Source organism: Eleutherodactylus coqui, chromosome 7 (genome assembly GCF_035609145.1).
Source record: "Eleutherodactylus coqui strain aEleCoq1 chromosome 7, aEleCoq1.hap1, whole genome shotgun sequence".
Classification (NCBI taxonomy): domain Eukaryota; kingdom Metazoa; phylum Chordata; class Amphibia; order Anura; family Eleutherodactylidae; genus Eleutherodactylus; species Eleutherodactylus coqui.
Genome location: NC_089843.1, coordinates 82,874,391 through 82,889,769, shown reverse-complemented (window position 1 = coordinate 82,889,769; position 15,379 = coordinate 82,874,391). Strand labels below are relative to the sequence as shown.

General features: G+C 42.3%; 1 protein-coding gene across 1 annotated transcript; it reads left to right on the top strand.

Moving 5' to 3' along the window:
• The first annotated feature begins 12,827 nt into the window (after positions 1-12,827).
• On the top strand, positions 12,828-14,726 carry DRD5 (dopamine receptor D5). Its single transcript, XM_066574642.1, has one exon. The coding sequence runs from the start codon at positions 12,985-12,987 to the stop codon at positions 14,290-14,292; it is 1,308 nt and encodes a 435-aa protein (XP_066430739.1). The 5' UTR covers positions 12,828-12,984; the 3' UTR covers positions 14,293-14,726.
• The last annotated feature ends 653 nt before the right edge of the window (positions 14,727-15,379 follow it).

Here is a 15,379-nt window from a genome sequence, read left to right as displayed (position 1 = left end):
AAAATGTTGATAATCAATGTTAAATTTGTACGTCTCCTAAATGGTTAAAAAAACCCGAAAGCTTTTCAAATGTGCGTCTAAAATAAAGTAAACGGACGGAAATATATATCTTATCAAACATTTGTACAGTATGTTTGCACATATTAGATATATTACAATTAAAAATGTGAAGAAATGACAATTTTTTTAAAATTTTCCAAATTTTGGTGCTTATAATAATTATACACAAATTCTATCAAACTATTTTTACCACCTAAATGAAGTATAACATGTGGCGCAAAAACAATGTCAGAATAACTTGGATATGCAAAACCTTTACGGTCCTTAAGGTGCAAACAGGCTTGGTCACTAAGGAGGTAAATAAGGGTGTCGTTTTATAATTTTGCCCAAAGTTTCTATCAATTTGCTTAAAGGGATCTTGGCTAGTGAGAGACCTGTGATGTGGGTCAGGAACGCTATCTTTTCTCCTTAGGGAGAGCACCTAGAAGGTGAGTGAGTGAAGAGACTTATAAGACCATTCATACTTCTCTGGGTAATATGCAAATAAAGAAGATGGAGCAAGGCAACGTCACAGGCCTCCCCCACTAGCCAAGACAGAAACCTACTGCACACTTATGAGAAACAAACACCCCGAAACAGCTGTCTGCGTATGGATTATTGGCTTCAATTCCCAGTTATTATTACAAAGCTTCTATAAAGAGTCTAACATTGACTTGCAGAAATGCTGCCTTCTAATAGGTGGCGCTGCAGAGGCATTGTTCCATCTCCATTATTTGCAATAATATCACAAAGAAAACACCCAGACCTATGAAACATCTATGTAGCATACTCTATGTTGATCAGCCACTTTATTAAAGACCCCATCTCATAGTCCATTGAACTTCCTTTAGCCTTCAGAACTGCAGCAATTGATCATAACATCCATCCAGAGTTATCAGAGGAACCAGGATCTGCCAAGAAATTATTCTCCAGACCATTGCTCCACCTCCACCAGTCCAAACTGTTGACATCTGACACGAAGGGTTCATCAATTCATACTACTTGCACCAAATTCTGACCCCCCTATCAGCATGGTGCAATAGAAATCTGAATTCATCTGACCAGGCAATGTTTTTTCACTGCTCAGTGATCCAATATTTGCAGGCTTTGCCCACTGGAATCTTGCCTTTCTGTTTCTCTTAGACAGCAACTGGTCATCTGCTGTTAAATCCCATCTGTGCTAGGAAACCATGAATCTTGTGTTCAGACATGTTAGTTGGAACAGCAGCATTGTATTCGGCTTACACCAACTATTTTTAAAAACTTGACGTCCTCCTTTGACCCCTTTCGCTGATGAGTTGCTTGAAGATAAATGGTTGTCATTAAGTCGGATGTGAACACGATGCAACATATTACTGTGTAGGCTTGTAATGCTAATGTCATTGTGTGCATGCATCTACTGTAGCAAGCTGTCAGATTCTCACTGCTACTATTGATGTATGAGAGACTGCAGTACCAGATTTGGACACAAGAGTGAGCTCCAACATAAAGAAATAGACTTTCTTTAATAGAAGTGAATAAATAATGTTAATCTATGGGCTGAAAAAAAGGAAACTGCTGGAAGGTTCTGGTAGTTGGCCTGTGAGGACATAAAAGGGGTCTGGTTATGGTTCTAAAACCTTCTATCTGCTGCTGACAGTTTGATCCATTCATGTGGGGACTATGGAAAAATATGAAGGGTACTAAGACATTTTGGAAACTTCTGTGATTTTCTGTTTACTGTATGACATACTGAAAACTTAATATTCATTGTTAATGAAAAGAGTATTTGAGAAATATCTGTTTACTGTCACTATAGAGCTGCGACAGGTTACATCCGGTAGCTGGTTATTATTAAGAATATTATTTTTTTCTGGTGCATTATGGGGTTTACTGTCTCACCGCTAGTCCAAAACCTATAATGAATAAAACTGTATTTGTGTAAAAATGTCACTTTACTCGCATAGTATGCAACTTTCCAGAGTGCCTTGCCGCGTCCTGCTATACTACTGCAATGTCATTCAGCTGCAAGAAGTCAAATCTATTGCTAATAAAGTAGTTCAGAGTACTGAGTGACTTTCCTTCAAACGAGCAGATGTTTCGATTGACAGGAGAATACATGTAGCGTATCCTATATAGGCAGTGACAATGCAGCTTCAGTATTTCTCTTGGCATTTCATCTCTCATAAAGCAGTCCATTATACAATGACAATGGGTGACAGCAGTAGTGCCGCTATCCTTCTTAAAAGTAAAAACAATACAAACCACGTTTATATCATCTGACGCTAGATATCATTCATGATTCATTTACTCAATGACTTGAGATGCTGCCAATTTCCATTATAGGGAATTCAGGCCAATTAGTCAACAGCCCGATGCTGGTACAGACAGTGCATGCATGAAACTGCTGATGTTATCTCATGTGAGAAATAGAAGGTGCAGTTATAAACCATGAAATAGTCACACATTGAATACAATTGTTCCCATTGTCACTAGATAGATTAATTTATTGTAAGTGCATCTGCTATACAATGCAGGCATAGAATAGGAGAGTACTGCTATTCTATACATTCACCGACTGGCATCTGAATTTATTCAATTAATGTAATTTTAAGGAGAATCTGTCACATCTTATAAACACCGTAAATAGAGATGAGCGAGCATACTCGTCCGAGCTTGATGCTCGTTCGAGTATTAGGGTGCTCGAGATGCTCGTTACTCGAGACGAGCACCACGCGGTACTTGTCTCGATTAACCGAGCACTGACCATTGAATTCAATGGAGCCGGCAATACAGCTGGCTCCATAGAAAGCAATGGGCTGCCGGCGAGCGCGGGATGAATTGTCGGGAAGGGCTCAAATATATAAGCCCTTCCCTGTAATTCATCAAGAAATGTGTAAAAATAAAAAAAATATATATACTCTCCTTGTCCCGGCAGACGGAGTTCAGCGCGGCCGGCCTGCAGTGGGTGTGAAGGGGGTGTGAGTGAGACCCGCCCCTGATTGGCTCAGCGCTGAGCCAATCAGAGGCAGGTCTCACTCACACCCATTCATGAATTCATGAATGGGTGAGTGAGTGCTGCCTCTGATTGACTCAGGGGCAGCTCTCAGCTGAATGTCATTCAGCTGAGTGTTGGAGGTAGTGTGGTGCTTAGCTAAGGTATGCCTTGCTAATGAGGGTTTTCTCAGAAGTAAAAATTGTTGGGAGGGGGGGGGCACTCTTGCCGCTATTGTGGCTTAATAGTGGGACCTGGGAACTTGAGATGCAGCCCAACATGTAGCCCCTCGCCTGCCCTATCCGTTTCTGTGTCGTTCCCATCACTTTCTTGAATTTCCCAGGTTTTCACAAATGAAAACCTTAGCGAGCATCGGCGATATACAAAAATGTTCGAGTCGCCCTTTGACTTCAATGGGGTTCGTTACTCGAAACGAACTCTCGAGCATCACTGAAAGTTCGACTCGAGTAACGAGCACTCGAGCATTTTGGTGCTTGCTCATCTCTAACCGTAAACTAAGTTATAGGGAACTTCTTACACTTACCTGGCTCCCTGTGTCCTTGCTGTCACCTTTGGAAGTTGGCGCTTGGTCAGTCAGCAAGACTCTTTTCTTCAATCAGTGCTGTCCAACAAAGAAACTGACTAACCAAGTGCCAACTTCCACCAGTGACAGCGTGGCAACGGGGAGCTGGGTAAGCATAAAATGTACATCCCCAGACTCCTCACATCCTGTCCGGTAAGCACCATAGCTTACTTTATGTTGTCTATAGGATGTGACAAGTCCCCTTTAAAAATAAATGTTATCATACTGCCTATAAGCAGAGATACATTTACCTGTAGGCAGGGCTGCCCTTAGGATTGTGCGGCAGGTTCCTCATGCAGCATGGTACATGGGACTTATGTGACCACCACGAATCTTAATATTAAAAGTGAAGCATTGTTATTACTTTGTTACTTGATCAATATATCTTTGAGCACCATACGGTGGTATTCCATGGCTCTCGTGCTTAGCCAATGTACAGTACATTCAATTTCCTTAGGTTAGACGGCACTCTCTGCAGAATATTCTTTGATGCCTCCCCTCCTTCCCCGTCATAAGGAAAAATCAAAGATATATTGCGCTGATAGGCAGTGTGTCTGTATTATATTTGTGCAGAAAGCAGCAAGATAGCAGTTATACCCATGCCAGAACAGTTCAGTGAATAAATACAGCACCAGAACCAAGCTGAGCACATACAGTAAATACAGCACCAGATCCAAGCTCATAAGGGTGGGTTCACACTAGTGTTTTGCATGTGTAAAGCATTTTTGTCTCTATGTTCCATTTTTGGAGTAGAGAAAAAGTAAAACTGAAACAGATCCGTTTTCCCACTGTTGATTTCAATGGGTTATAAAAGAATGAATGTTTTCAGTTTGCTTCAGTTCCGTTTCGTTTGTTTTTTTTTACTGAAAAAAAACCCGCAGCAGACCTCACCAAAACGAAGCTCCTAACATAAATACAGCACCAGGACCAAGCTCATAACATAAATGCAGTACAGTAGCAGAACTAAACGATTGTGTTGTGGGGGCGCTGATGGGCTGACAGCAGCGCCTTGGAATATCAGAGAGGAGGGGACAGCACCAAGTGGAAGATGAATCATTTAGCTCCCCAAGATGCTGCTACATGGAGAAAGAAGATCATCTACCAAGCGGATGTAAGGGGGTGATAACTCTCAACCCACATCCTCCAGTTGCTACAGACTGATGGCAGACACCCTGTGGGACCACATGGATGGCATATAGCTAAGGCTGACCATCGGTATATCACTGGTATTTTGCCAGCGATTTAGCAATATTATATAGGCACCATATTGTTTAGTGCGTACACTTGGGTTCTATTCGATATGGTTATTTAAACACTGTATGGAATTATACCATATGGGGGGGTGGGGGGGGGGGCGAAAGAAGGCAACATTCAAAATACCCTATGTGGGATCAACAGGTGCACAAAAAAAAAGCACAAGAAAGAAACAAAATGGAGGGCACATGGAGGACATCTGTGTGCTCTCTGGTTTTCACTGATAAAGTAATTTAAAAAAAATGGACTCATTCAGTTTTTTTTTTTTTTTTTGCACATGAGAAAAAAATTGGATAACACACGGATCACGCAAGGGCCTAAAGACCGGACATACAATGCATAGGGATGTCATAGAGACATACACAATAAAACAGATTTATTTTTCATGTGTCAAAATAATACACGCTCGTGTGAATATGGCCTAACAAGATATATAGCAACTACTCTAAGGGCACTTACCCACTTGCCTTTTTTTAACGTTGCGATATCGCTGCGTTTTTTTAATGCGATTGTCAATGGGACTTTCTAATGTTAAAAAGTGTGTGCTTTGCGATTTTTGTGCGATGCATTTTTAACATTAGAAAGTCCCATTGACATTTGCGTTAAAAAAAATGCAGCGATATCGCAGCGTTAAAGGAACGCCTGTGTGTGGGAGCCCTAAGGCTACATTGACACGGGAGAGCGCAATATTGAGCACGGAATCCCCACCAAATATCATGCTTGTCAACGTGCGTTTTTCACAATGATTTTTTAATTAACAATGCCTCGCATTGCTTCTGTGAAATTGCGATCCTTAGGCACATGTTTCATGCACATAAGAGCATCGCAAGTGTTTCCCATTGATTTCAATGGTATGCGAGTGCCATGCAATGTCTTTTAAGGTCCCACTAAAAACAATGGGCAAGGCATATGAGGGAATGATAGAACATGCTGCGATTTTCATCCTACATGCTGCTCTGGCTGGCACTGATCATGTGGGCAGCACTGATTAATCGAAGCAGGTGTAATATCTTAGACCAATGATGAATACTAATACCCAGTGTGTGTCACATAGTTAGTGAACAGGTGTGACCATCTTTCTTTGTCCAGAGCCAGAGGGTCACTTTAAGGATTTATTCACACAGGTGCTGCGATTTTTTGCCACCCGTATCGCATGAACGAGAAGCAGCCGCGACCAAGTCGCAACTGTATCTCCCATTTTCTCGCCCATTCAGACGGCTGGGCTGCGGTGTATACATGCCACAGCCTGGAATAACATCGGCCAGGGGGAGAAAGTTCAGCTCTGCTAAACTCCCTCGCCCTTTCCGCCCCTTACCAGCTGATGGCAAAAGGAGGGGGTGGAAGCTTAGCAGAGCTAGTGTGCTGAACTCCCTCTGCAGCGCCCAAGGAGTGGGTCCTCAGTCTAGGAGACAGCAAGGTAAAGTTTGGGCCCTGTCACGGGGCTCTACCATCTTCCAACCCGAGGGTAGAATGAGGACCCATCCAAGGAACTGAGGGGTGGCTATTTAAAGGGTAACCCAAACTGTGGTTTACCTCAAGTTTTTGTCACTGTGTCGTCTGATGCCACTGTGTCGTCCTCTGTGGTTAATCCAGCGGGTGTAAATAAGGAGTCCACACACACAGAGTTAACGTTTTCCAGAGCTGAACCAGGAATGGTCGGTAAAGCCCGTTTACTTGAAGGATAATTTGGAAACAGTTCACGACAAACTACATTCACCGTCAGGACTCTGGTGCAGGAGAATTAGTGCTGGGACATGGAGGAATAATGAGACATGTCCTATCTTTCCCGGCCGCGCGTAAAAGCGGCCGACGGAATCAACACCATATGTGCTATTTTTTCTGCGCAGCCGATTTAAAGCGCCGGAAAATCGCCCACCTGAATGAATGCATTGGAATCCAATGCTTCAGATGGTCACCATTTTCGGCCGGTGTTTTATCGCGGCAAAATCGCTGCCATAAAAAACTTGTGTGAATAAGGACTAAGTATGTATCTCTGCATACCGTAGAACAGCTCAATAATGTAAATTTGGGTATGGGCTATAGATCTTAGACCAGTAGGGCATGCTGAAACTTACAGTTCTACCAACACCACTGACACCTCGCTGACTACTTCTTTAAAGAAATCCATTGCGCACTAATGTATCATAATACATTGCCATACTGGCTTATAAAAAGTACTACTGTATATAAAGTACTGAGACTGTGGAGAGTTAAAAAGGAAATGAATCAGAGCTCTTCCCATGGCAACTGTAGAAACTCAATAGTGGATTTGCCTATCAATCTGGATGGCTGTATGAATATCTAATCAATGGAAGTACATAAAGTGTAAGTAACGAGGTATATAAGCGCTGCGGAATATGTTGGCGCTATACAAATAAAGAGTATTATTATTATATTATGTAAAGTGCTGACACCTCAAGGTCGCGATCACCCAAACTGGTATAAACAGTGATGGAGAATCATGCGAAGGAGTGCAGAACAAAAACATGAGATCTGCCGTGACTTTACTGCTCGAAATCAAAACTCCACAACTCCAAAGCCTGTTGCCTCTTCATCATGTTTTTCCACTATGGGTGACGCCAAGCTCTCCCGGCACGAGCCATCGTGTTCACTTACAAAGTAGCAGTCCTTGAAACACATTAGCTGCTGGATAGTAATAACAATGAAAAGTAAACTTTTCAAGCTATGGAATGTTGATTCCGACTGGGAATGTCACACCACATCTCATGCCTTTCTCTGCACTCCTTCACTAGATTAGATCATTAGAGCTTGCTGGGACTTACAGTACGGACGGACATACTTGTACCACAACTAACAAAAAAAAAATTAAATCTTGGTATTTCTATAGCACCAACTTATTCTGCAGCGCTTTCAAGTAATTATTACTTATTACACCCCACCAAGCTTGGTTCTCATTTTACCGACCTCAGAAGGATGGAAGGCTGAGTCAACCTTGAGCCGGCAACCTTCAGGTTGTAGGTGAGAGCTTACACTCTGCACCACACAAGGCTCATACACCCTGGCAGCTGTATTTCATCTGTACAGTATTTTATCAGTGTTTGTACAAATCCATTTTTTCCCAATAGAAAATATTACAATGCATGCAAATACTGATGGAATACAGATGAAGTACTGATGTAATACAGATGCATCTATATTTTTAGCCCTCTGCATAGACTTCAATGGCCATTTTCTTTCGGCAAAATGGATGAAACTAGTGCATGCTGTGTTTTCTTAAAAAACCCTTCATGCCGGAGCAGATATATGTACGACCTGCACGTGCGGCATTTAGATTGAGATCAGGAGCTGAGCTCGCTCCATACACAGTCAGTGTTAGATGTCTTTGACAGCTGACACCCAGCCACAACAGCCACGATCAGCATTCATACCGATCGTGGCTATTAACCCTTTAAATGCTGCTGTCAATTTTGAGATTGCGAGGTGCAGTCAGGTTGCAATGGCAACCCTGGGGGACTTAAGGAGACCCCTAGGTTTGCCATGTATTTCTGCCTATTAAGATGTGCCTGCGGCCTGTCTTAATAGAATGCCAGCAAAAATACCATATACTGCAACACTTAGGTAACTGATCGAATTATATATGTATATTGCAGTATGCAGTAGAGAGGTCTAACATGTTTACTGTAATATACATATCAGAACTCTCTCCTGCATACTGTAATATACATATGTAGAAGACAAGTTGGATGTTGGACCCCTCTCCTGCACACTGTAAATCTACATATGCAGAAGAGCACTCCGATGATGGACCTCTCTTCTGCATAGTGTTAGAAACATGTAACATAGTAACATAGTTCGTAAGGCCGAATGAAGACAATGTCCATCTAGTCCAGCCTGTTTTATCCTTCTGTGTTGTTGATCCAGAGGAAGGAAAAAAAACCCCAAGAGCAGAAGCCAATTAGCCCTTTTGGGGAAAAAATTCCTTCCCGACTCCCTAATGGCATTCAGACTAATCCCTGGATCAACCCCTAATAGTTCCTACCTGCCTGTATACCCGGATTAACAATTAACCTAAGATTTATATCCTGTAATATCCTTCCTCTCCAGAAAGACATCAAGTCCCCTTTTAAACTCCTCTATGGATTTTGCCATCACCACATCCTCAGGCAGAGAGTTCCACAGTCTAACTGCTCTTACAGTAAAGAACCCCTTTCTGTGTTGGTGATGAAACCTGCTTTCCTCTAGACGTAGCGGATGCCCTCTCATTACCGTCGCAGTCCTGGGTATAAACAGATCCTGGGAGAGATCCTTGTATTGTCCCCTCATGTACTTATACATGGTTATTTGATCGCCCCTTAGATGTCTTTTTTCTAGAGTAAATAGTCCCAATTTGGATAGCCTCTCTGGGTATTCCAGTCCCTTCATTCCATGTATTAGTTTAGTTGCCCTTCTTTGAACCCCCTCCAGTACTGTAACATCTTTCGTGAGCACCGGTGACCAGAACTGTACATAGTATTCCATGTGAGGCCTGATAAGTGCCTTATATAGTGGGAGGATAATGTTCTCGGCCTTCGCCCCTATACCTCTTTTAATGCACCCCAAGACTTTATTTGCTTTTGCAGCTGCTGACTGGCATTGATTACTCCAGTTTAGTCTACAATCCACTAGTACCCCCAGGTCTTTTTCCATATCACTTTTCCCTAGCAGTCACCCATTTAGTGTATATTGGTGACATCCATTTCTCCTGCCCATGAGCATAACTTTACATTTATCAACATTGAACTTCATTTGCCATTTTCGTTTGTGAATACGCTTGAAAAGAAAATATTTAGTAGATTTGCCTTCCCTCAATCATCTTCAATTATTTCTCCTGCATTATTTGTTAAAGGGCCAGTGCTCTCCCTGCAAATCTTTTTGCTGTTAATATAGTTGAAAAATAGTTTGGGTTTGTATGTGTCGGACTTCACCCTATGCAGGGAAATCTTAATGTTGGCTGTGGCCCAACACTGGATTGGAAAGGGTTAATGAGATGATAAGTCAGAAGTCATGGAATTGGCAGCACACACCATGTCATTGTAGACACTGGCACAAATGTACACCTGTAAGGGGCTACCGTAAAAGGTTAAAATGTTGCTATGGTGATTGACAATAAAATATTGCGCCAAAATTATTGCATGAACAAAATGTGTGCCAAATTTCTGCACATTGGAGCCGAGCATGCTCATTGGGAACTTTATGAAGGAAGAATGCCTTGATATTAAAGAAGAGAATTTCTGCTGCACCACTCGGAGAGAACAGGGACTGTGACAGAGAACTGAGGTATTGCAGGAAAGGTGCAATAGTCTGCAGAGGAGCTAGTGTTGGAGAGACAGAGGAAGAGCAGCGGGAGCCCAGAGCCTAGATGTGAAAGGGCTGTTTAGAGAGGACAGGGAATGCTCAGAGGGACCAGAGATTATCTGGACCTGCAAAGAGAGAGATGAGTCTGTGCTACAACCCCAACCTGATAGAGGCATCAGAGCTGGGAAAAGGATCCCAGCGAACTGAGGTGGATTCGTCTTCTCGACTAGTTAGGGTTGTTAGTAGCAACGATTCTCAGGCGCCAAACTTTAACGACTAGGGATATAGCTAGTTAAGCAACAGGCTTGTTGTATAGTAGGTGCCATGCTATGGAGACACCTGAATAAATGGAAAACAGTGGTTGGGAAAGCCCTCCTGTGTGTGGCATGTTGCTTATGAGAAGAGAGGTAATCTGAGAGGGGCGGTGACAAACATGGTGGCCATTATGAAAGCTGCTATTTTGGAACCAATGGGAAGAGGTGAATGCATGTATCCAATCGAAAATTTGATAACAAATCAAAATCTGTGCTTAAATGTGACCTTAAATGTTATATGTCTTTATAAAGTTACAAAGTTATTAAGAACTTTTCTATGGAATGGAACACAATGACAATCCACTACAGGATAGGCTTGATGTGCTCCTCGTAGTTTTGAATCATCAAGGCTATTCTCTTCTCCCATTCACGATGCACTGAAAGTAACCCCTAGTAGAAATGCTTGCACGGGCATCCTGGATCTGTTATTGCATGTGCACTACACTCTGGATTTTCACTGAGTAAACCCTGGACTGAACATTACCCCACAGGGAGAAGTCCAAGGGGGTGAGTGTGGGTTTGTGTTGGACCATTAGCGAAGGTTTTGTCTGTTCACCTCATTATTCCTGTAGACGTTTGCTTCATCACTGAACAGCACCATCTTTGGGAAATGTGGGTCCCATTGAAATTGCTACAACACCCAATTGCCAATTCAACACAGTGATTGGGATCGCCGTCATTGAGATGATGCAACAACTGGAACTTGTACGCTGCAAGTATCTGCCCAATCGTGGTTCGATACACCCTGCTCTCCTGTGACAGACACTGGGTGCTATGATATGGGCTCTTGTAGAAGGACTCCAGGATGGCTATTGTTGCTGCTTCGTCTTTGGCAATTTTGCTATGTCCACTTTTTGGCAGGTCCAAGACAGAACATCTTTGGCAAAATTTGGCAAGCAATTGCCATGGAGGATGGGTGGTCTCTTAGGGCAGTGACCCTTGAAATCTGCTGCACTGACGCGCGTACTGTGCTCCCTGGAGATTAGCACAATCTATGTCTTCTCCTTGTGTGCTAATCTCACAGCCCTATCTGTGTCTGTAACAAAGAGAAAATGTGTAATAACTTTGGCAGAAATAAAGGTAGGTCACACTTAACCACAGATTTGGATTCCGCATCAAATCTCTATTAGGTACATATGTCACATGCCCCTTTTCCCATTTGAAAACATTGACTACGTTCAATGATGGCGGCTTTCAAAATGGCCACCATGTTGGACACCATCTTTCACAGACTTGCCTTCTATCCCTTAGCCACATGCCACACACAGGATAACGTTTCCAACCTCCGTTTTCCATTTCTTTAGTTGTCTCCATACCTTTGGACCACCCTGTAGTATCATTCCTAGGACTTAGTTAGCCATAGCTACCAATGGGGTATTCGAAGGTAAAAGTTGAATTGCCTAGCCATTATTGCCATATTATAATTGCTCATTTTCTATTCCTGTGTGTATGATTATTGTAAGCTTTGGTTACTCCGTTGTATTGCTGCATCGTATCCCGAATCCTGTGTTATACCAGCACCCGCGGCACATATGTGTCACTGTATTAATACCATGCTAGAACAATAATGCTACAGCAGTCTTTGTTGTCATTCTGCATTCAGAAGTGATTTTCGTTGCCTTCTCCCCGTGAAGATGAAATGTTAAACTGGGATATTGAAGTGGAAAATACCAGTGATCTTGATAGGTTCAGAAGGTTTCAGGTCATAGGCAGCAAAAAATAGCCACGCAGTCATACAATCTGTGTGCAAAGTGGGTGCCGAGTAGTAAACGGCCAAGAAGTATAATAATGTGTCTGAGAAGTGCTGTAATAATGGCATTACTATATAAAACCTGACTGATGGAAACACTTTCATGTGATGCAGAAATAGCCCAGCACTGTATGTGGAGGGGGTGGAGGAAACTGCTTGCCCTAAGGCATCAATATGTGTCCTTCATATCTCACTTGGGGCTGGCTGCATCTGGAGTGACGTCCTAGCTGTATCCTTAGGAATTCACTGTCACGCACCAGAGCCACAAGGCAGGTGTTTCTCACTGTTAAAGTGCCTTCTGCATTGAGAGAGTTAATGATTAGACTGCAGCAGAGGAGATTACAAGGCTGAATGCAAGGGAGTCTCCAAAATGCATTCCAGAATGTGGATGCAATCTGCACTTTTCATATTGGATGGATTTTCAGCCCAGCAAGTTTCTAAGGTCTGAGAGCAGCTGAAGAGTGCCAGTCCAAGGGATTGAATTGCAAGCTTTTTGGTAATAATGTATAAGGAGGCACAAGAATCTGGAAGCTGGTTCATCTCCAGCTGCGCTCTTGCACCCAGCTGGGTTGCTTTCTGCAGCTGTGCCATACAGACAGCACTGAGCATAGACTGCAAACTCTCCAGAGAAGAAGATAACGCAGGGGGCTAGAAGAAGATTGCTTCACATGGAGGGTACCTATCCTGCTACCCATCCCAACAGGGTGGCACTATGGGTTCTATGGTGCCCCTAATTCAGCTTGGAGAGGAGTAACATTACATAAAGTATCCAGAGATGGTATTGAATAGGAGTCTTTTCCAAGAAGTGCAGAACAGAAGGGAACTGGTGGCAGGACAAGTAGTCACAGGGAGCCTTCTGTCCCTTCTCATCTTCTGGACCCTTTTTGGTAACATCTTGGTATGTACAGCTGTCATGAGATTCAGACACTTACGTAACAGAGTAACCAACATTTTCATTGTGTCTTTAGCTGTCTCTGATCTTCTGGTAGCTCTCTTAGTGATGCCTTGGAAAGCTGTAGCAGAAGTTGCAGGTCACTGGCCATTTGGAGAGTTCTGCAACATCTGGGTGGCCTTTGACATTATGTGCTCCACAGCTTCCATCCTCAACCTGTGTGTCATTAGTGTGGACAGGTATTGGGCGATCTCCAGCCCTTTTAGATATGAGAGGAAGATGACCCAAAAGGTGGCATTGCTGATGATCAGTGCTGCCTGGACATTGTCTATCTTGATTTCATTTATACCAGTTCAGTTAAACTGGCACAGGAATAGGAAAGATAGTCCAGCAATGAATAACCACACTACAGAAAACTGTGATTCTAGCTTGAATAGGACGTATGCAATCTCTTCCTCCCTGATCAGTTTTTATATACCTGTAGCTATTATGATTGTCACCTACACCAGGATCTATAGGATTGCTCAGATCCAGATCAGGAGAATATCAACTTTGGAAAGAGCAGCTGAACATGCCCAAAGCTGCAGGAGCAACCATGTTGACTGCAGAAACCACCATAACAGCCTCAAAACTTCTATCAAAAAGGAGACAAAAGTTTTAAAAACACTCTCTGTGATCATGGGTGTATTTGTGTGTTGTTGGTTACCATTTTTTATCTTGAACTGCATGGTTCCATTCTGTGATAAGTCTTCTGGAAACCCCAAAGCTGGACTACCTTGTGTCAGTGAGACCACATTTGACATTTTTGTCTGGTTTGGTTGGGCTAACTCTTCTTTGAACCCTATCATCTATGCTTTCAATGCTGATTTCCGAAAGGTCTTCTCCAATCTTCTAGGGTGTGGACATTGGTGTTCTACAACCCCTGTTGAAACAGTCAATATCAGCAATGAACTAATATCCTACAACCAAGATACTATATTCCACAAGGATATTGTGACAGCCTATGTCAACATGATACCTAACGTGGTGGATTGTATAGATGAAAACGATGAGACTTTTGACCGCATGTCTCAGATATCACAAACATCTGCAAATAATGAGATGGCCACCAGTTCAATGTGTGACCTGGACTGTGACACAGAGATCTCACTTCATAAGATTACCCCTTCCATGCCAAATGGGTTCCATTAAAGTAATGTTTCTCTTGTCGATCAAGTCATGTCTGGTTATAGTGATATTATCATTTGGTGCCATCATTCATTCCCCTACATTTGAAATAAGTAAGTTATGATGACACTATAGTATATCTATATTAAAGTTATGTGAGTGTTTGTGTGTTTTATATATGGAGACATTGTTTCATTACCAGGTAGGGGAACTAGACCTTGTTCTAAGCACTTTACTAAGATCCATGCATATCAACCCTACATGTTGGCAATGCATGGGTCATGGTGCCACACTCCTAAGCATCCTAGATTGGGTGGTGTCCTTACTAATATCTCACTGGGGTCATTTAATAAACTAGGGTAGTAGAAGACAATTGCTGTTGTCCTTAACGCACGACCAGATGTCTTTCTTAATCTACTACTCAGCTCCCTCTCTTAAATTTGGTTGTTTGTCGCCACCAGCACCATTACTTTTATTTGTTCTTGAGATATATATATATATATATATATATATATATATATATATATATAGCATAAAATATCTTCCAGTTGCTCTCTAGTAAGACCAGGATAAACTTCTGATATATTGTGATTATCTCTTGCATTATAGTCCCTCTGAATGTCATCAAGCTTCGTAATGATTCTACCCTATTACTCAACTAATAGGTTACGTAAGACCAAATGTTATATAAATGTAAAACCTAAATCAGTTTCCCATCTGCTATTGAAAGGGTTAAAGCAGCTCACAATAAGGCATCCACCGCTATAATCACTTATTGCTGTCTGTGAGACTGAGTAATCCTTCCGTAAAGCTGCTCAGTGTTTCTAAAACACATAATACCAAAAAAGCAACTCATGATACAAAGCCCTATATGCTGCTTGTGAGATGTCCACCGTCCCCAATGTGTGTAGCAGAACATTACCAGCCCCAACCTTTACCCCAGCAGATATAGACTGGAATCACACCTGCAGTTTTTGTGACAGTTTTAATTAGTTTTTTTAAGCCAAAGCCAAGTGTGAATGCAAGAAAGAAGGGGAAGTATACAGGAAAGACTGATACATCTCTCCAAAAAACTGCTACAAGATCTGCATGTGTGATCCGGTCTAATCAT